Source organism: Mobula birostris, chromosome 6 (assembly GCF_030028105.1).
Source record: "Mobula birostris isolate sMobBir1 chromosome 6, sMobBir1.hap1, whole genome shotgun sequence".
Lineage (NCBI taxonomy): Eukaryota > Metazoa > Chordata > Chondrichthyes > Myliobatiformes > Myliobatidae > Mobula > Mobula birostris.
Window position 1 is genome coordinate 165,738,601 of NC_092375.1, and position 22,882 is coordinate 165,761,482.

General features: G+C 40.8%; 1 protein-coding gene across 1 annotated transcript in view; it reads left to right on the forward strand.

Moving 5' to 3' along the window:
- Positions 1–22,882, forward strand: part of pde11a (phosphodiesterase 11a) — a 249,993-nt gene that overhangs the window by 166,394 nt on the left and 60,717 nt on the right. Inside the window, exons 13-15 of the mRNA XM_072259771.1 lie at positions 10,761–10,870; positions 13,202–13,292; positions 19,130–19,230. Of these exons, the coding sequence (XP_072115872.1) occupies positions 10,761–10,870; positions 13,202–13,292; positions 19,130–19,230 (302 nt within the window). The remainder of the gene's footprint in view (positions 1–10,760; positions 10,871–13,201; positions 13,293–19,129; positions 19,231–22,882) is intronic.

A 22,882-nucleotide genomic window follows, 5' to 3' on the forward strand; every position in this document is an offset into this window, starting at 1 on the left:
ACTCCTGCTCTTGTCTCTTATTGTCTTGTGTGAGTACTATAACATTTAAAAAGCACAAATAATAAGGACAATTTGAGCACTGAATCAAAAAATTTTACCGAATTTAGCAGATTGTCCTAAAATGTGCACAATTTTCTAATATAAATTTGAGGGCATAGCTTACAGTCAATTGGCATAAAACTTGGGAGAAATTTTAAATAAAATATTCAATGCAGTCAGGGAGATTATGATCAAGGCCGGAAATCTGAACATCTGTTTAAAATCTGATGAAATCTGTTTATAGACAATGAATATTGAAAATACACAACTCTGGCCAACTTCAAGGTGAACAAGACAAGAAAGAGGCTGATGCTTTTGGGATTTCATTTATTTAATGGTCAAATATAGGCTAATTTAATTACGAACAAGTTACTAGCTAGTGTAGTTGAAGTTCACAAACATGGAGGATTCTTGGAGAAATAATAAACACATCTTGAAGAAAGAAATATAATTGAATCAAACAGACAAGGTGAGTCCAACTACAGGGAAAATGGGGGAAAGGGGGGGCAGAGTTTCATTGCTAATATCAGTTGAAGTGTCATAGTGTGGGGGGCACTGGGAGCGGGACCCAGATGCAAGACACAAACACTGAAGTACAAGGAACAGGACTAGTTTAGTCAAAGAAGCAAGAGAAGTGGGGAAGAAAGGACGCTGGACATGACACAGGCCCTGGACGAGACAAGGATACAGGGCCTGGGCTAGGACTTGACTAGGATAGCAGAACCAGGACAAGGAACTATGAACTAGGAACCTGGGCTTGGACTCCAAGCCAGAGACTGGACAAGGACCCAGAATCTGGGTCTTGCCTCGGGTTCAGAACCCAGAATTAGGCAAGGGCATGACATGGTTACAGGACTGGACAAGGCTTGAGGCTGGAGGATGGGGTCCGGAGGCTGGGGTCCTGGAGGACAGGCGAAGACGTGGTGAAGCTTGGGTTCTTCAAGGCTAGGGTACTTCGAGGCTAGGGTATGGACTCTGAGCCAGAGACTGGGCAAGGACCCAGAACCTGGGACTTGACTCGGGCTCGGACTCCAGAACTAGGCGAGGACAAGGTGTGGCTACAGGACGAGGGGAGGCAACAGGACTGGACATGAGACTCCTGGACAGATCAAGGGAACCCCAGCACAGGATGAGGAAACTCCAGCACCAGGCTGGGCAAGGTACTCCTGGGCTGAGCGAGACACATGGACAAGACGAGAACACAAAGCTGTGGCTTGGACAGGACAAGGTTCTAGGATCGTGGTTAGGACTGTTCGAGACCCCGAAGCCTTGATTTGGTCGAGGGAGAGACAGGAACGCAGAGCCTTGGTCAAGGGAGAGACAGGAACATGGAACACAGAGCCGGGGCCCCTCCTTGGGTATAGGACATAGGGCCGGGACTCATTACACGGAATGCAGAATACGACGAGACAGTCCCCAACACAAAGTAGCAGCAGACAGCCAGACCTACCTAGCAAAGGCATGGACACAGACCATTCCCAACAATAGGTAGTGGCAAATGGCCAGACCTACCTAGCAAAGGCATGGACACAGGCGGTTCCCAACACTAGGTAGAGGCAAATGGCCAGACCTACCTAGTGAAGGCGTGGATATAGAAACAGTTCAAAACAACGATAGACAGTTCCTTATCTTGCTCCAGCAATTGAACTTGACAGCAGTGCAGGCGAGGCAAGGCTTCAGAAAAGACAAGACGAGGTGAGGCGAGGCGAGGCGAGGCGAGGCGAGGCTTGGCTTGGCTTGGCTTGGCTTCGGGCAAGGCAACAGAAGGCAGGGGAAGGGAAGGGGTTCAGACAGGGGGTATGGACAGGAACAATGCTGCAGCCCGAGGCTGAATCCTGAAGCTATTTATGAAGCCAGCCCACACGAGAATCAGCTGCCTCAACAGAAACTGGGGAAAACCGGAAAACCTGGAATAAGGAACATGGCCCGGACCGTGAACCAGAATGTGATTTCACGGACCGGACCATGACATGAAGAACAGATGCAGATAAGTATCTCTGCAGAAGAAGCATTCAATAAAGAATGAGAAACATATTAGATACCATGAGGAAAATTGTGCTTATTTCTCAGTTGGTGCTTTTCCCTAGACCTTTAATTCTTGGCCGGATGAAAGCACGTTTTGATGTAGGTGCTAACCAAAATATTTCTTTCAGATTCCAGCTAATAGGGAATATTTTCTCTTTATATTTCAACACAGACAACAAGTCCAAAGTGCAATATTAACTGTTAGGAATATAGTTGATTTCCAGCTGAGTGTGCAGAGGGTGTTAAGAGCAACGGGTAGAGCAGGATTCGGCAGTGTAGCCAAAGGGGCCATGAGGAATGAGAAGATTCTAAAAGAAATGGAGGAGGAGGAAAGGGAAATTGAGTGTGGATGAATAAGGAAGAGAGTGATGATGAGCAGAGGCAGTCAGTGCATACAATATGTACCCTTGGCGGCTCCAAGAAGCATAAATCAGCCGACCTTCTTGGCATGAAGCACCACTCAGAATGCCACAGAGTCGGAGAGTGGTACAGCAGAGAAACAGGCCTTTCATCCCAGCTCATCCATGCCAAACCAATTTGGCCATCTAAGCTTGTCCCACTTGCCCAGAAGTGGCCCATATACTCTTACCCTTTCCTATCAAGACACCTGTCCAAGTGCCATATAAATGCTGTTAAGGTCTCTGCCTCAACCAATTTCTCTGGCAGTTCATTCCATATACGCGCCGCCATTTGTATGAAAAAGTTGTCCCTCAGTTCCTTTTTAAGTCTTGTCTCACTCACCTTAAGCCCCTGCCCTCTGGATTTCAACTCCTTTCCCCTGGTAAAAGAGTGTACACATTCACCCTATCTACGTCCTTCATGACTTTATACACTCCTATAAAGTCAGCCTTCAGTCTCTACACTGCATGAGTACAAGGAACACTCTGCCCCTCCACCACTTCCCTTGCAGCCACCAGTCAACTGGCAGCTGCTGCTTTCCATTCCAACATGGTACCATCTGAACTTGGGACCCTGGACCCAAAGCTGCTCAGTATTATTCATCGAGGGTACCACAGCTTACTTCTCTGCAGGGAAGCTCCCTGCCCATGCTGCAAACGCGGTTGTAAATTTGCATAGGGAACATCACAGGACACGTTGAGTGACGTGGAAGACATATTTCAAGGGAAACCACAAAGGGGTTGTTTGATATCCACAAATTAATCAGAATCAGGATTAAGTTTATTATCACTGATATATCGCGTGGAATTTGTAGTTTTGTGGCTCAGTACAATTAGTTTCCCTAAACTAAAACAAATCACAAACTAATCCCAATTAGGTTTAGTTAGTTGGGCCCTTGGCTCCCAGTGGAATCTAGGCCATTGATGACCTTCTGTCTCCATTGTCCTTGAAGCTGATGATCTGTTTGGAGTTCATCAATGTTTCTATAATCCATTGTATCCTCTGTACAGGGGATTGACCTATACAGCTTCACCAGAGCCCCGTTGGCCGACCTTACCCACTTCCACCTCTCACAGCAGGTACCTAGAGTTGGACTTTGAGAGGTCCCAGTTAGTTTTGGGATTGTTACTTTATGCGGTCTTCTGATTTCAAACCATGTCTGAGATGGCAATAGTTTATGTGCAGAGGGAGTTTAAAAAGACCAGTGGCAACTCAGGTTACAGTTACTGGTATCTCCGATGAAGTTGGAGGCTGCAGCAGTTTGTAACAGGAAATAAAGAAATGGCTGAGATAGTAATTGTATCTTTTTAATCTGTGTTGACAACAGAGAATAATATCAATGTAACCAAGGCAGTGGGAGCCCAAAGATCTAATCAGAGCAAGCAAACAAAACAAATAATTGATTTAAAGAGAGGAGAACGTACAGCTAGAATTAATGAGTCTAAAACCAAACAAGTGCCTGGAATTTAATTGCCTGCACCCCATAGTTCTGAATGAACTGACAGCAGATACAACAATTGTATAATCCCAACAGTTATTAAGTTATTGAATTGAAGTTATTTATTACTTACATTCTTCATATTCATGAGGAGTAAAAATCTTTACGTTACGTCTCCGTCTAAATGTGCAAATTATAGAAGTTTATAATAAATAGTATGTACAACAGGACAGACAATGTAATATAGAAATACAATTGTGTCAGTATGAATTAATCAGTCTGATGGCCTGGTGGAAGAAGCTGTCCTGGAGCCTGTTGGTCCTGGCTTCTATGCTGTGGTACCATTTCCAGGATGGTAGCAGCTGGAACGGTTTGTGGTTGGGATGACTGGTATCCCCAATGATTTTTACACACCTGTCTTTGTAGATGTTCTGAATAGTGGGAAGTTCACATCTACAAATGTGCTGGGCTGTCCGCACCACTCTCTGCAGAGTCCTGCGATTGAGGGAAGTACAGTTCCCATACCAGGCAGTGATACAGCCAGTCAGGATGCTCTCAATTATGCCCCTGTAGAAATTTCTTAGGATTTGGGGGCCCATACCAAACTTCTTCAATCACCTGAGGTGAAGGAGGCGCTGTTGTGCTATTTTCACCATACAGCTGATATGTACAGACCACGTGAGATCATTGGTGATGTGTATGCCAAGGAACTTAAAGCTATTTACCCTTCTCAACCCCAGATCCATTAATATCAATAGGGGCTAGACTGTCTCCATTCCTCTTGTAGTCCACAACCAGCTCCTTTGTTTAGCGACACACTGAGGGAGAGATTGTTTTCTTGACATCACTGTGTCAGGGTGATGACCTCTTCTCTGTAGGCTGCCTCATTATTATTTGAGATTAGGCCAATTAGTGTAGTATCATCAGCAAATTTAATTAGCAAATTGGAGCTGTGGGTGGCGATAGAGTCATAGGTGTACAGAGGTAAAGAAGGGGGCTTAGGACACAACCCTAAGAGGCTCCTGTGTTGAGGGTCAGAGGAGCAGAGGTGAGGGAGCCCACTCTTACCACCTGCCAGCAATCTGACAGGAAGTCCAGGATCCAGCTACACAAGACAAGCTGAAGGCCGAGGTCTTTGATCTTCTTGTCGAGCCTGGAGGGGAATTATGGTGTTGAATGCTGAACTGAGGTCCAAGAACAGCATTCTCACATAAGCATCCTTCTTCTCCAGGTAGCAAGCATAACATCTCTATTAAATGGGTGGATGGAAAGCTGAACTATAAATCCATTGGCCTGATGCTGGTCTCACTATAATGATTAATTTGTTAATAAGAATATGGTGTTAAGTATAGAGAAAATCATAATACGATAGGGTAAAATCAACTTGGTTTTATGAAGAGGAGGTAGTCATTAGAGCTTATAGTTGTGTTATCTGGAATCCATCGGGAATGTTGGAAGCTTGTTCATCAAATAAACTGGTTGGTCAAGAATTAACCATGATTTCATGTTATCTGAAGGTTACAGAATGAGGAATGTTGAACTCAGCACTCATTAATGAGGTGGGAGTCTGCATTACCCAGTGGGCAAGAGAAAGGGTATAAGAATGAGCAATGACAGGGATGCTCAAGCACTTGTACAGTGCTGCCCTCACAATGGTTCTGTACTGCCTTCATGTTGCCTGGTGTTGGTCCAGGTGCTCCCTCCATGTCAGTCCAGGTGCTCCCTCAGTACTGCCGATGTCAGTCCAGGTGCTCCCTCAGTACTGCCGATGTCAGTCCAGGTGCTCCCTCAGTACTGCACAATGTCAGTCCAGGTGCTTCCTCAGTACTGCACAATGTCAGTCTAGGTGCTCCCTCAGTACTGCCAATGTCAGTCCAGGTGCTCCCTCAGTACTGCCGATGTCAGTCCAGGTGCTCCCTCAGTACTGCACAATGCCAGTCCAGGTGCTCCCTCAGTACTGCACAATGTCAGTCCAGGTGCTCCCTCAGTACTGCACAATGTCAGTCCAGGTGCTCCCTCAGTACTGCCAATGTCAGTCCAGGTGCTCCCTCAGTACTGCCGATGTCAGTCCAGGTGCTCCCTCAGTACTGCACAATGTCGGTTCAGGTGCTCCCTCAGGATTGCTCTGTGTTCAGCTCAGGTGCTCCATCAGGGCTGCCCCAGTAACGACTCGCTCGATGATGCCCCGTTTTCAGCCTGCGAGATCTCTCTGCACTGCAGTGACCAGAGTGTACCTTTGTACTGAAGAACTGGAGAGGTGAGTTTTCACTGTTGATATAGAACAGATTCTGTATTCCAGATCTAGGATACAGAATCGGTTGAAGGGCAGAAACTAGATATTCCTTTCCAAGTTGGTAGGGTGCTATTGTTAAAGTGCCAAAAGGATCAGTAATTCGTATTCAAGCAACACTCATAAAAGTTGCTGGTGAACGCAGCAGGCCAGTCAGCATCTCTAGGAAGAGGTACAGTTGACGTCCCCGAAACATCAACTGTACCTCTTCCTAGAGATGCTGACTGACCTGCTGCGTTCACCAGCAACTTTTATGTGTGTTGCTTGAAATTCCAGCATCTGCAGATTTCCTCGTGTTTGAGTAATTTATATTAACAGCTCAGATGAAATGAGAAAAAGGCATATCTAAGCAAGGTAAGGTCTGAGGAGGATGTGAAGTTTGCAAATGCATAAAGGCATACAAGTCCACAGTAAGGGTGTATAATAATGACAAATGTGTAGTTATTCACTTCAGTAGGAAGAACAGATAAAGAGAATATGAAGGAGTAAGAAGCTTTTTAAAACTACAGAGACATTTTGACATGCTGCTTCCAGAAATACCGTGTTTGAAGACACCCCCACCACACCAGCTTCCGGGATGTTGGCGCTCAAACTCTGGGAAGTACGGATAGCTGACGCGGCCCCTTTAAGGGTACGGGACAGTCCTGCTACTTGGTTATCATGTTTCGAGCACCGAGAGTTGAGTATTTAAGGAACACCTGAACTGTGGCTCGGCGCTCAGTTGTAAGCCTGCTTGTAATATCGTCTAGCGTTTGTTTTGAGCTCAGATCCAGTGCAAAATCATGTCTTGATTCTTGCTTCGGATATCCCGGCATTTGGGTCCAATTCATCCTCATCAATGATTCTCATCGCATACCAAAAAGTGATCTCACAGGAAACAAACAATAGAAAGCCAAATAGTATCTTGGCAAAGATTTTTAATTACAAAGTTAAGGAAGACTTAACTTGATTATACAGGAAATATCATCCACAACCCTACTTAGATTGATATTGGATTCCTTCTCTGTTCACTGTTGTAAACTTCTATTGTCTACAGCTGATTTGAACACTAAGTTACTCATTCAGTTTGGCCAAACCCAATCCCCAAATTTTCCTCCTCACATTATTGCTACCAAATCCCAGTATGACAAATTCACCCCAATCAGTATGTTCATCCCAATATTCCAAAGCACAACCTCAAACACGAACCATCTCATTGCTACCAGGGTCTGTACCCCCCATGATTTCATCTCTGTTTAATGCAGTTTATTAATGTCTCATTAAGATTCCAGTTAGGAATCAGCAGATTTAAAAAAAATAAAACCTACACTCTTACAAAATTAATCATATAACAAGACAGAGCATAGTAAGGATTATTGCAGAAAGATGCTGCAATAATCTTATCTAGTAAAGTCTGGTATATAGACGTTGGCAGAGTGAGCACATACAAACTTGCAAATCTTTTCAAGATTTATGTGCCAGCTTTATTGGGTAAGATTTATGCAACATCTTTGCTTGGTGCATTACTTGCTTATTTGTAATAACCACATTTAACTTTTGTTCACATTATTTGTTTTGCACTGAGTGCTGAGGAGAAACTGAATTACATGCAGGACAAGGCAATGAAAGCTTGGCACAGAGATCAAGGGCTTATCGATACAGAGAAGTTTTCCTAATGATGTTTTTGATGGCCAGAATGAACACTCCCCCACGTTTTTTTTCAACCCATCCCAATGCTTATTGTTGCTTTAGTCTCCAGTCATTTACTGGTAGCATTGACTATAAAATATGAAAAATGAATGATAATTTTAGAAAATCCTAATGAATAGATCTGAACCTCCCAACATTCAAATATCCTACTCTACTAAGAAAAGATTCTCCTGACATGGGTGATCCATTTTTGGAGGGAAATTCTCTATTAATAAAGAGAGCAGACATCTGCAAAATACTTGTTTTCACAGTTACTAAGTCTCCTTAAAGTTCAATAGTTCCAGTTAACGTAAGAGAATGTATACAATATACAACCTGAAATTCTTACTCTCCACAGACATCCTCAGAATGGAGGAAAAACCCCAAAGAATGAATGATAAAAAAAACATAAAGCCTCCTACCCCCTCCCATGCACAAACAGCAGCAAGCAGTACCAACCTTCCATCCTCCCCCTCTCCCCAGTTATTCTAGCATAAAGCATCAGCATTCTCACCGCCCTCCATGCAAGCAACAGCAAAGCCTGCAAATGGAGATCACCAACTAACAGTTCACTCCAACATTTCGACATCCCACAGGCTCTCTCTCTCTCTCAGTAACAAAGGAAAGACAGATATCGCTCCTTCCACAGTGACAGGGGAGACAACAGTCACTATTCTGATTTTACGGTCAGTCTGAAATGTTGCTTTTTATTTCGAGTTCTCCAACTCGAGAATCAGCAAATCGATTTCCGAGTGCAGAGCCCTCCGACAGCCACTGTCGATGTCTTAGATGTTCCGGCTCCTGCTACGCTTCAGTACGCAACAGCAACGAGAATTCGTGTCCGAAGGTGCCCAACTTCAGGCCGAACCTGGACATGCCGAAACATGGCCAATCGGCGAGCTCCAGGAACGGCAACACGCCATCGTGCAGAACAGCAGTCTTTGGGTGCTGCTGTAGATCAAAGATCACGATAGGACCCAGCAACCTTGGAAAGGAAAATAGGGACATTAGAACAGGAATTATTTAACTGTTTCACTGATGAGCTGAGAGAAGTCGCCCTCTGGTGCCATCTTTAGCTTGCAAGTTTGATTCAGAATTATAATTAGAAAAAAATAAAGTGAAGAGCTTGCACTGTGAACTATTTGATTAATTCTATACTGCAACTCATTTCCATCACTTTTAAGATGCTGCTCAAACTTAAGTATTTTAAGAAGCTGGGCAGTGTAAAAGCAACAGTAATGCTCTTTCCGAGACTGTCAATAGAAGAATTTCCTTTGCAGTCTCAAAATGCTGGCATTCTAAACAATATCTATTAGTTTTATGCAGATTGTTGAAGTAAAGCTACAAAGTAAGCAAAAGACCAAAACATGACCATCAACCAGGGCTATCCAGCGAGAGTTAGAGACCATTTTCAGTTGAATAAGTCTTTGAAATTCTTATTTCTGCTGGAAGAAATTAACCTGTTCCAATTCATAGCTTTGAGAAACATTTGTGACCATGGAAGCTCCTGTCTATTTCTCTTACCATGGAATTCCCTATCACTCTAGTTCTGCCACTCCTTTTCCTGCCCTCCTGTGCAGTAGAGTCGCTCACAGTGCTATGATATTGGTACTGCCGCTTTCCGCTGGTAATCCATCTTCTCCAATAGTATCTAAAGTGGTAAATATGTGTTGGATGGAGATGACTGTAGGAAACAGGTGCACTGCCTTCCAGCTACAGTGGATGGAGATGATTGCAGGGAACACTAGCACTGCCTCCGTGCCTCCTCTTATCACTGAAATTCTCAATTTTCAGTTATTTTTTTCTAAAATTAACCATTTCAAGTATTAATTTTAATTGTTTTGGGAATATTTAAAGTTCAATGTTATATTTTCTTTCTGGTCTTTTTTCCTCTATCTCTCAATTCCTCTATCTCTCCCTACTTAACTTTTTGTATGTGAAGTAGATCTTGTGTTTCCAACTCTGTGCTGTTAATTTCACAGCACTTGACTCTTAGGGAGGTAGTTTCTTACCCTGTTTACAGAGGTTCCAGTTGCTTTGTGTGATCACTTCTACTTAAGGCGCCTGCAGTACAAAGCTTTGTGGAATTTGCATCAGAAGGTAAAGTCTTCAAACTCTGGAAAAGCTAAGCTCTCGTCAATAAGCTTTTGACCTAGTAAAATATGATCTTTAATTCTGGTTGTATCCAACTGTTGCTGTCTAACTTGGTAAACTGCTTTTAATCAAAGATCACATTACTATAGTTTTAGCTCAATGTTCTGGATCAAACTAAAATTTTGCACAGACGCTAGCATAAAATATTCAAACATCCTTCCTTTTCTTGTGGAGAGCTTTAACACAATAGCTTTATTCAAAGCTCTACTGTACATGCAGGAACCTAAGTGCATGATTAATCAGTATTAATTAAACAAATATACCGACTATGAAAAACATGTAACTCACATTTTGGTGATCTATTACAAAAAGCCTTTTCTTCTTGATGGAGATCCTAGACCCAAAGTGCCGACTGTTTGTTTCCCTCTATAGATGCTGCCTGACCTGCTGAGTTCCTCCAGTATTGTGTGTGTGTTGCTCAGGATATCTTACATCTGCAGAATCTCTTGTGTTTCAAGTCTTTTTTTTTGTTTATGTAAGAGAACTTTGCAACTCTAGTTCTTTGGAGCTGAAATCAGTTCCACACCACCTGGTGTAAAAATATAAAAAATATAGTAAAATGCCGCCTAAAGAAGGAGCTATGGGACAAAATTTATTGCAGTTGTATAATTCGGTTTTCTGGATCTAGGTTCTCTTTCTGTAACTTAGCATATTTTTTTTTAAATCTTGATCGGGTAACCCCACCAAAAACAAAGCCAGCAGTTCATTAAGCCTTGCCTCATGTATATTTATTTTTGATTTTGCCAGACTGCAGATTTTCAGGAGATTTTAACAGACACAGAGGTTCTTGGTCTAATGGTTGGCTGCTTGTGTCATGACTTGGATCACAGAGGCACAAACAATGCTTTCCAGGCAAAGTAAGTACAAACACAGAACGCCTAACTTGTTCATCTTTGTTCCTATCACACAAAGTAAATTAAAAGAAACTTTGCTCTTCCTCATTGTTTTACTTTCTGATGCACTGAGGTGTAATTACTTTTATTAGATAAATTACAGCTTCAGTAAAAAAATTAGCAAACTGAATCAGGTATTCCTGTCAAAAGGGATTAAACCACACTTTAGGGAAGCAGATTTTGTAACTGCAACATTATTTTCCTTTGTCGAGTCATCCCTTCCCACTAATCTGCTACCAGGCACCACTGCAACAGGGCCAAAGTGCCACACCTGCCCAAACACCTCCTCTCTCACCTCCATTCAGGCCCCAAACAGTCCTTCCAGCTGAGATTCAGCTATGAATCTGCTGGGATTGTCTACTGTGTTCGGTGCTCCCGATGCGGCCTCCTCTGCATTGGTGAGATCCGTCGTAAATTGGGGTTCCATTTCATCGAGCTTTTCCACACCATCTGGCACAAACGACACTTCCCAGTGGCCAAACATGTTAATTCCCATTCCTGTTCCGATGTGTTTTTTCCAGTTATATTAAGAGTAAAATGTATGATAATGCATTTTGGTTAAAGGAACAATAGTGCGGACTATTATCTAAATGGGGAGAAGGTTCAAACGTCAGAGGTGTAGAGGGACTTAGGAGTCCTCGTGCAAGACTCCCAGAAGGTTAATTTACAGGTTGAGTCTGTGGTAAAGAAGGCAAATGCAATGTTGGCATTTATTTCAAAGGGGTTAGAATATAGAAGCAAGGAGATAGTGCTGAGCCTTTATAAGTCTCTAGTCAGGCCACACTTGGAGTATTGTCAACAGTTTTGGGCTCCATACCTCATAAAGAATATGTTGTCATTGGAGAGAGCCCAGAGGAAGTTCACGAGGATGATTCCGGGAATGAAGGGATTAACATATAAGGAGCATTTGGCAGTTTTGGGCCTGTACTCGCTGGAATTTAGAAGAGTGCAGGGGGATCTCGTTGAAACCTACCAAATGTTGAAAGGACTAGATAGGGTGGATGTGGAAAGGATGTTTCCTGTGTTGGTGGTATCCAGAACTGGAGGCCACAGCCTCAAAACTGAGAGATGACCATTTAGAACAGAGATAAGGAGGAATTTTTTTTAGCCAGAGAGTAGTGAATCTGTGGAATGCTCTACCACAGACTGCGGTGGAGGCCAAGTCTGTGGGTCTATTTAAGGTGCAAGTTGATAGTTTCCTGATCGGTCAGGGCATCAAAGGATATGGCGAGAAGGCAGGTGTATGGGGTTGAGTGGAATCCAGGATCAGCGATGGAATGGTGGAGTAGACTCGATGGGCTGAATGGCCTAATTCTGCTCCTATGTCTTATGATCTTATGGGATCCATGGTTTCCTCTTGTTCCAAGATGAAGCCACCTCAGGGTGGAGGAGAACACCTTATATTCCATCTGGGTAGCCTCCAACCTGATGGCATGAATGTCAATTTCTCCATCTGGTAAACAAATACCCCTTCCTCACCACTCCCACCTTTCACCTGCCTATTACTTCCCCTGGGTCCCCTCCTCCTTCCCCTTCTCCTATTGTCCACTCTCCTGTCCTATTGGATACTTTCTTCTCCAGTCATTGACCTTTTCCACCCAACTGACTTCCTCTCCCACTACCTTTTTATTCTGGCATCTTCCCCTTTCCTTCTCAGAAGAAGGGTCTCAGCCCAAAAGGTAGACAGTTTACACTTTTCCATAGATGCTGCCTGACCTGCTGAGTTCCTCCAGCATTTTGTGTGTGTTGCTTTATCTTCAGATAACTTAGCAGAGAATATTTTTGAGATGAATTTATTTGGAGAAAAAATTTGTGTCCATTCTGTGGAGAGAGGGACAGGATTGATGTTTCAGTTCCATGACCCTTGGTCTGAACTGGAAAAGGGTCAAAGTGCAACACATTTTAAGTGTGTGTACGTGTATCTGGTGGGGATGGGTGGGGGGTGTATGTTCAGAGAGACTTCAGAGCATATTTGCACAGTGTTGAGACTAAAAGAGACTCAGTAGGTGCTGCCACTATTTGCATCATTTGGTCTCTGTCCCATCACGAATATTCACTGTATTCATGCCACCTGCTTATTACCACAGTTAGCTGGGATCACAGCCAAGCCAATGTGCTCATTCGGCTCATGTAGGTCGCTTTCATTCTTCATGTATGCCAACAGATCTAGGAACCAGTAGCAATCATGATGGTGAAAAGGAAGATTCACTTTGGAAAAGGGAGTATGTTAATGTTGAGTGTGAGTATTTGCTGTATTATGGTTGAAATATTTAAAAGATCATTTGCTTCCTCTAGGAGTGGCTCTGCCTTGGCACAGTTGTATGGCACCTCAGCTACTCTAGAACTTCATCATTTCAATCATGCAGTTATGATTCTTCAGAGTGAGGTACCAAAGCCTGTTTATTTCTTCTAAGAACAAATACCAATAAAATACTTGGTGTAAGTAAAGTGGATGTCTGTGCACTGCTGTCCTGCGAAGAGCAAAACCAAGGTCAAAGCTTCATTCAATAATCTACTCCAAGGTCACTGAGGTATCATTATACAACCTAAACAAACTCCATGCAGGCAGTTTGCGAGGTGAAGATAAGAGAAATGCCAACAAGCCATGCAGCATACAGTCACTAAAAACTGCACTGATCTTTGAATGCTTTGGTTTTCATGGCACTTAGCAGAGTTTCAAACGAAACATTCTTTATCTGCCTTTGAATCAGAATCAGGTTTATTGTCACTGACATATGTCATGAAATTTGTTGTGATTTTGGATTTTTTTTAGATTATGAGGACACTCAGTCCTCGTTTATTGTCATTTAGTAATGCATGCATTAAGAAATGATACAATGTTCCTCCAGTATGATATCACAGAAACACAAGACAGACCAAGACTATAACTGACAAAAACCACATAATTATAACATATAGTTACAACAGTGCAAAGCAATACCATAATTTGATAAAGAGCAGACCATGGGCACAGTAAAAAAAAGTCTCAAAGTCCCGATAGCCCCAACATCTCATGTAGACGGTAGAAGGGAGAAACTCTCCCTGCCATGAACCTCCAGCACCGCAAACTTGCTGATGCAGCATCCTGGAAGCACCCAACCACAGTCCGACTCTGAGTCCGTCCGAAAACTTCGAGCCTCCGACCAGCCCTCTGACACCAAGCACCGAGCACCATCTCTGCCGAGCGCTTAGACCCTGCCCCAGCCGCCGAGCAACAAGCAAAGCCGAGGATTCGGAGCCTTCCCCTCCTGAGATTCTGGATCACACAGTAGCAGCAGCAGCGAAACAGGCATTTCAGAAGTTTCACCAGATGTTCCTCCATGCTCTCACGTCTGCCTCCACCAAATCAGGATTGTGCACGGTACCTGACTTGACAGATAACAGATATTCATCACCGGAATGGCCGCTGTGCGCTGCGTTGTGCCGCCATCTTCTCCTCTGGTGGGCCCAGGATAGATCTTTTGAGATGTTGATAACCAAGAACTTGAATCTTTCACCCTTTCCACCACTGGCCTTTGAATTCCCCTTCCTGATGTCTACAATCAATTCCTTGGTCTTGCTCTTAATGAGTGCAAGGTTGCTGTTGCAACATCATCGACCAGCTGATCTATCTCATTCCTGTACGCCTCCTTGCCACCATCTGAGATTCCGCCAACATGTGGATATGCAGAACATAATTTTCTGCACAATAAGTTCCAGCAAAATTGAGATTGCTAGCATTAGAATGACATAATTGTGGGTGCATATCTACAATGATATCACCAGGTGAGAAATGAATTGGGGACAATAGACTCAGAAAATAGGGAATATGATGTTAGGAAAGTAACGCAACTGGGGGTGCTCTGGCGAGAAATTGGGTAGGTAAATGAGGAACAAGCAAATAAGTCCCCACTGTGTTGAATATTAGAGGAGATAAGGGTCTCCCACTCTGGCTGCAGAGGTTATACACAAAATGAACTTTGATCATTTAAATTCAGGCTATATTAAACTTAAGCCTACAATATTAGCATGAAATTGATATGGCCAAATGATGACTAATGGTAAAATTCATGCTGAAACAGCATGATCTGTTTTTCTAAAGCTGAATGAGCAGACAGTGCTTTCCACCACACATATTAGAGAATTTTGTATTAACTCCAGATAATCAAACTGTTTCATTGCTGAGTAACTTAATGTATAGAAAGTTCAAAGAAAGTTATTTTTTATAGTTTATTTACATTAATATGTCAGAGATACCCTAAAAGGTTGATGGTAGAAGATCCAGTTCACACTAAATTTATGTCAGAGAGAAAAGAGGACATTGGAATCAATTCTTAGTTTGTGCAGTTACTTTATCTGAGCTAGATAATAATTGAGACACTGAAAAAGGCTTTAGTATCTTTGGCCTTAGGGCAGGGCCGGGTTAAGCTAGTGCAGGGCCTGTTGCATATGTTATAAAGGGGCCCTAAATTTTAAAAATGCACATAAGTATTAAAACATAAATTATTTACTTGCATAGTAAAGTAATTCAATTTTTTCATTTGCTATACAGCCAGATAATACGACAAATGTCTGACACTTCAGTAATAGTATTACTTACATGTAGGTATCAATTTCAAATGTCAAAAGTAACAAAACTACAATTTAAAAGTTATATTTCCTAGATTTAGCATGAGCAAATTTGTTGATGATACTGGAAATGTCTATTTCACGCAGAAGTTCATGTTCAGTGCTCATTAGAGGGAGATTGTTCAATCTGTTTTGACCCACGGTGCTCCTTAGTTCATTTTTAATCCTTTTCAGTTTTAAAAATGAGCGTTCTCCACTGCATTTGGTAACCATGAGTGACAAATAGATGCGCAAGGCATGTTCTACATTTGGAAAACATGACTTCAAAGAATTGTCAGTTATCAAACGGTACAACTATAACTCTACAAGGTCTTGTTTGGCACCAATATGAGAAGCAAGATCAGTTTTCAACAGTTCAGTAAACTGCACAAATTCTTCATCAAGACTTTCTTCCAGATATGATTTAATAAGATTTGATGACCTCTTTACAATTTCTTCAGGTGTAAACGACTGTAACTGATGAAGGAATCCAAAAACACCATTCACCTTTAGATAAACTTTCTGCCTTTTTGACAGGGCAGAAAGCAAGCTGTCAATAATGGCAAGAAATGTTCGGCTTTTAAACTTCTGAGAAGGCGTTTGAGATTCAACAAGTGGATCAAAAGTGCTGGAACCACTGAAATTATCATACGCGTGATTTTGCTTGTGTTTTCTTCGAGTTTGCTGTTGATAATCTTCACACTTAGTCAGATCCTTGGCTTTTTGCTCAATGTCTGAAAAAGTAGACTGCGTAGCTTGAATATATCCATGCAAGGATTCATAGAGTGCACAAGCTGTGTTCAAGTTTTGGCCAGAAGATTGCAAAGGAGCACCGGTCATTTGAAAATGCTGTAATACTTGATCCCACAATATGACCATTATTCCTGTTTCCAACTTTATCATGGTTGAAAGTAGTCCACGAGCCTGTTGTCGACACTCTGCCTTCTGATCATTGTTATTTGAAATGTCATCCAAGACTTGTTTTATTTCAGAAAAGCTGTGTAAAAGTGCTTTTGTTGCATCTGCACAAGCTGACCACCTGGTATCTGACATTCTTTTCACAATGGGCAAATGAGCACCACCATCAGATAATGCAGCAGAAAGGAGATCTCACCAATAAGTAGAAGCAGAAAAAAATGTGTACAGGCTTTCAACAAATTGAAAGAAAATTAATGCTTCTTGACAACATTCAGCAGCACATTTTCCAACCAAGTTTAGTGAATGTAATCCGTAAACTCATTCAGCTCTTTAATTCGTAAGCCATATATACTTGCCAGTCATGTTGCTGGCATTGTCATAACTTTGACCACGACAGTCTTTTATATCAATGTAATTTTCCTTTAAAAAGTCAAGTAAACTTTGAGCAAGCTGTTCAGCACTATGACCTTCCATATCCAAAAACTTCACAGATCTTTCAACTGGTCCAGACAGCAAAACATAGCACACAGTTAAAGTCAGCGTGCACCCTCCAGCGGCGTAACAGTGCACGCTGCAGCGGCTTGGGAGCGTGGGAGATAGCACAAAGGTCACCACAACACAGCAAGGAGCCAACACACGCCTGCACACACATACCATGCGGCATGCAGCTCCCCCGACATGAAAACAACAGCGTTGCCAGATCGTCGTGAGAATATGGTGAGATGCCAATTTCACCAGACTGCAGCTTGCAAGCATTTAGTGCGGGGCCCTCGAAAATGCTGGACCCATAGCATATGCTACTTTTGCTACTGGTTAATCCAGCACTGCTTGAGGGAAGGAATGATCAAATGAGAGTCCACCTTTGAATATCTCATCTGGGGAGATCAGATTTGAACAGAATAATCATGTATTCTTTTGGAAGAGAAACGAGATGGCTCCAAGCATGTATGAAACTATATCCAACTCAGTCAGAGCAGTAGGGGAGGAAACAATTTACAAATAAATTAATTCTAATGTACATCACGAACCAGAATGTGATAAAATTATTTTTAGTTAGGGATACAGCACAGTAACAGGGCCTTCGCAGCCCAACAAGCCCACACTGTCCAATTATTATAAGCTTAAATTTACGCACATCTCTCCAACCAGAGTAAGAGAGCCGAGAAGAAGGGAAAAGATTCAAATGTCATTATTTGCAAAATGTTATTGGGATAAAAAAATACATAGGTACACTGCAGCTTTAATGTATTTTGACCTTTTTACTTCACTGTTATAAAGTCTGAAGTTTTATAATCTGAAATTTTTTCCTCAGATTTTAATGTTGCCAGGTTGTTGTATTGGCAAATTCCAAAGGAAGGCCTTGGGTTGCTAATGCATTCCAATGCAAGTTGTATTCATCTGCAAGTAAATTGCTGCACTTGGATAATAACCTACAGCAGAAGAAATTCATGAGTTCAGTTGGCTAAAGATGAATCAAGTTAAGACAAAATCAGTCAGGCAAGAATTGGATGAACATTCTTAAAATGTCAGATGACCTGATGACCCTGGCTTGTGGTACAACAGCATGTGTTTCACGCCCAGGATTAGCCCCTGCACCATAATACTTTCTTTACAACTCACATTTATTTTAGAAGACTATTTTATACCATATTTTACAAATATAAAACATGACAAAATATTGCATTTTAATTGTTGAGTGATATAAAAATAGTTTTGAAAGAGAAATTACTTAATCCAGGCAAATGACTACATCGAAATCATGGTGGAACAAAAAAAAAAGGCTGTGGTGATGTTACAGATATAGAAAACTTGTGTTAAAGCTTTCGTGTTTCACTGTTTTATAACGATGTTGTCATTTCCCTTCCATTGGTATGTGTACTGCAAAGGCTCCAATGGAAAGCTTTGAAATTCCTAACATTTCAAAGGTTTATGGACAAATTTTTTTTCTGCACATTAAGAATACCCTGTCGTGGTTCATCCTTTTGCAAGTGTAGGCTTTGAAACATCATTGAAGTTAATATTATAAATGGAAACATTTCATTATCAATTAACCATTAGTAAGTAATTTCAGTTGCAGTTATCATGAAAGGCTCTGTTGCTAAATTAGAATTTTTGTTAGTTCTATAAGGTACTGGAGATATGAATCAAGAATATAATAAGCATGAAGCATTGACATGAGTTCTGTTGAGGTTCTTTTGATCTTAAGATTCCGCACTTTTTTCTTATGCACCAGGACTAGGCCAGTATTGGATCAAAGGCTAATCACCTGCAAATTGATTTAAAATTCTAGTGTGGCTTATTGTGCCCACCATTACACAACATAAATGGCACAGAACTTCGTGCCAGGACAAGAGTGTGATTAAACATGGGGAGAAAATGGAGAAAAACTTTCAGAAAATGCAGCAATCTGCTGGAAAACATTTACAGGAAATGGCATTGATCCACCTAGTTCATCTGTCCAACACAGATGAATTTGAGAAATTTGTTACTCTCACTGCAAACACAAATTAAGCTCCGCACAGATTAAATCATCATATTAAGTCTGCATGCACATTTTAGTTGAATAATGTTACATTATTGAATAATTTGCCAGACAAAGCTCTACAGAACTGAAAACTACCAATTACAAATGTAAAATCTTCAGATACTATTTGTTTTAGTAACTCTTGATACTATTCATACATTATAAATCTCATTCTTTTCTCTCTCTCGTTACAGGGACACAATATTTTTGCGAGTCTTTCCTCCAGGATGTACAGTGACATCATGCAGCTTTTGAAACAATCAATACTGTCCACAGATCTAACACTGTACTTTGAGTAGGTTCTGATTAATTTTTATATCTCAGTGCAAGAGTCTTGTATTTATCTGAGAAAAAGAATCTATTATACAAGATGTCTGTGGAGTAGCTGTCATGTGTACTGATTTCAGTTTCTGCTGGTCAGAGCTGGTGAACTGTGGAGCAACTTCTAGACCTGTGTTTAGAACTTGTTACAAAATTCTGGATTCTAGCTTACAAATTAGTATTAACCTTTAAACAAAGAACTTCTAATCTCCCCCTAACTTGGTCAAATTGCAAGTCTAAAGAGGACCTGTTCTTTCAAATAACACCTGGTAAAATTTTCAACATTAGAGATGCAACTAACTTTTGTCAAATTTTAAATCATAGACTTTTGACATTTATGCAACCAGGAAAGACCAATCATTGGAGAAGCTCTTAAATTTCATTTACTTTTGAATGCGAGTGAACAAAAAGCAGAACAAAAATCTTGCTGATGCTGTAAACCTGAAGCCAAAGCACAAAAGCTAGGAAATAGCAGGTCAGGCAGTGTTTATGGTGGGAAAAATGATTGTTTCAGATATCGCTAAGGCCATACAAGTTCACTCCTTTGGTAACTTCAGATACAACGCTGCTTTTTCCATTTGGATTTCTTCATGATCCCCCTTGTCCAATTAAATGTGCCTTTTGCTTTACAAGTACACCAGTTTTGTCATCGATCTCCTACTGCCGACCCAGTACCTTTGCACTTTTCTTCCTTTCAGTCCACCTTAAGATTTCTCCCTTTTACACCACTTTAAAAATTAATTTTTTCTAAGTTTTTCAGTATGGTAAGTATCTTTAACAACAGATCTTCCTGATTTCCTGAATATTTTCATCTTTTCCTAATGTATAATGTATTTCATCTTAGAACTAGAACTATGGGAAAGAGCAGAAGGATTGGGACATGGCACTGACCCGATAGCTGAATGGTTTCCTTCTATGCTGTAATAATTCTAGGATTCTATAAATCTGCAAAACAGAACCAATTTCAGCAAGGAAGTCAAGTGATAGCTATGTCATTTCATTCAGCCATCAAATACATAGCAGGAAAGATTTTGACATTGCAGGTCAAAAGTCCATTTTAAATGGCTTTGTTTTCAGTGGAATTGCTAGCTGCTCAGCACAATCCATACTGATTTGATTTGACACAAACATTTCACTGTATGTTTCAATGTACATGTGAGAAATAAAGCTAATCTTTTACAGAGAGTAGCTGAGACTAGGAAAGTCACATTGTTGGGTGAAGAATAGAAGCCTAACCAATATTTTATAATGATTTAAATAACTTGCTCTTTTTAAAACTGAAACAATTCTCTAATGATACAACAGGAGTTCATATACTTCTTTAAACAGTTTATCAAAACTACTGCCTTTCAGATTCATAAAAGAGGGCTCTGAAAGCTCCAATGTGGACCTCCTTTGTTGTTTGTATTTCACCAATAAACTAAACTAGTTCTATATTCCTATCACACAGTCATTATAGTGTACAGCACAAACAACAAACCATCCTCCATTGTTTATGTATTACCATCAGGCCTTCCTTTACAAGCATCTAAGTAGAAAATACTTAAAGTGACAAAGTGACTAGGTTCTCAAAAAAGAACAACATTTGTAAAATTATCATTTGATGTAGGTAAAACAAGGTCAAAGAGCTTCAAAATTAGTACCTCATTAGCATAAAGGAGGTCAAGTGCTTCCAGCTGTGAAGAGAGACGTGAAAACCAAAAACAAAATTAAATGAAATAATAATATAGTTGAAACTGTATGGGTCTATTATTCAAGTTATTGTGATTTAATGCACCTTTGGATTTTTTCTTACAGCTACATTACCACTTGCAACATCTATTCCCCCATTCCATTATCTAACTGACTAAATCTTTCGGTATATTTATTGGTTAAACTAAATTCAACACACAGATTGAGGAAAATATCCAAAGTGTGTCTTTGATTCTGAGTCAGTTTGATTTATTTCTTACAATAGCCAATGCATGAATGGACTGTAATTCCTTGAGTTGCTATTTTCCTGATCCTGTCCTTTTGTTTAAAAATAACTTGTACTAATCGAAACTGACTTCCCTGTTGGAATATAGTTTGTGTATAGACACCACTAGGGCCTGGCTAAGCAGCCCCTGCCTTACTGGGTTCTCGTTATGATAAAGATGAGCCAGGTCATACTATGCTGTCTTTGAATTTACCCTAATCAGATTGATTTGCTTCATGCCACCACACTGCCTCTGCCCTTGATCAACAGCAATAGAAGAGAAGCACAGAAAGCTTCTCCCCCTGCTTTTTTGCTTATGCCTTTGGAGCAGTTTGCATGAGATGAGGTGTCAAAAAGGTGTAAAACTCGGGCTTAAATTGCCTATGTGGTTGGATTGGGCTTTGACTGGTCATAGTAAGGGTCACAGTGAACGTCTAAATCACTGACCATTTTTCTAAACTAGTACATTGATTAACTGGGAGAAAACCATGTCTTTGGTGCTACATTTCAGAAAATTATTTCTGCCCAATCATCTGTGGCAATTATTTCGATTTGGTCCAATCACTGAATGTGTATTTAAAACTAGGGTGTGTAAAATTAGATCGAATTCTCAGTAAACCCAATTTGTTCTTATCCATCCTTCAAGGAAAACCTTCCTGTTAAACCCTGCCCTGAGCCAGTTGATACAATGCAAGTCATGTCCATATCTACAAATGAAACAAACTCTCCAAACCGCTTTCTCCTGTTAGCTGTCAAACAAAAGATTTATTGCTTGTTTTGGATCACATAATTTATTCTGAAACCTTTGAATGATACAACCAGGTCCTAATTAACGACTGAGATTTTTAAACAATAGCACCCAAATCCAAGAGTAGATACAAAGCCCAGAATTAAAATTAACTCAGCAGCAGCTATGCTGATGAGGAAGAACAGCTATTTTGTCCCAAAGGATAATTCCCATAAATTACATGGGCTAGCTATGGATTTCTTACTATGGATTGCTTTTAACGTTGCCTATTGATGTCTGCATGCCGAGCTTTTTTTTGAAGGAAATCAAATAACTAATTGTAAAAGTAATCAAATGCAAGGAAGCAATTCAGAATGTTTGACTCGAAAGGAAACAAAAGTTTTCATTTGAGAAAGTTCTAAATTCAGGCAATTTGCTAATAATAACGCTTTAACCAGTCGATTTAGCTTCAAAGTTATTGCATTTTATGATTGGACTGCAAACTAAGTCTACAATTTTACATTGTTTTATGCTTTAAGAAAGCACAGCAAAAAAGGATATAGAAGAAGGGATGAAGAAATATTGCCATTTCATTTGCCAAAGAGAATAAAATTATTCTCAGAGTTGCTTAGCTAGATGGCTTCCGATTCAGTTCAATGCTTTTCATGCAATGAGTATTAAGATTAAGTCAACAGATATTTACTTGTTAGAAAATGTGGGTCTGTTGTGTCAGTGAAAAGTAATGACATTTGCACATTATGCCAAAGCTGTTAGAAATGGAAGGGGATGAAAACAAATCTCAGCTAGATTTGTACATAGTGTTTCTCTTTCCACAAGATGCCTGTCTGATCTGTTGAGTGTCTACATAATTTTAATTGCTGTAAACAATCAATAATTACACCACTTGAGTATATTTAAAGCGGGAGGTTAATAGGTTCCTGA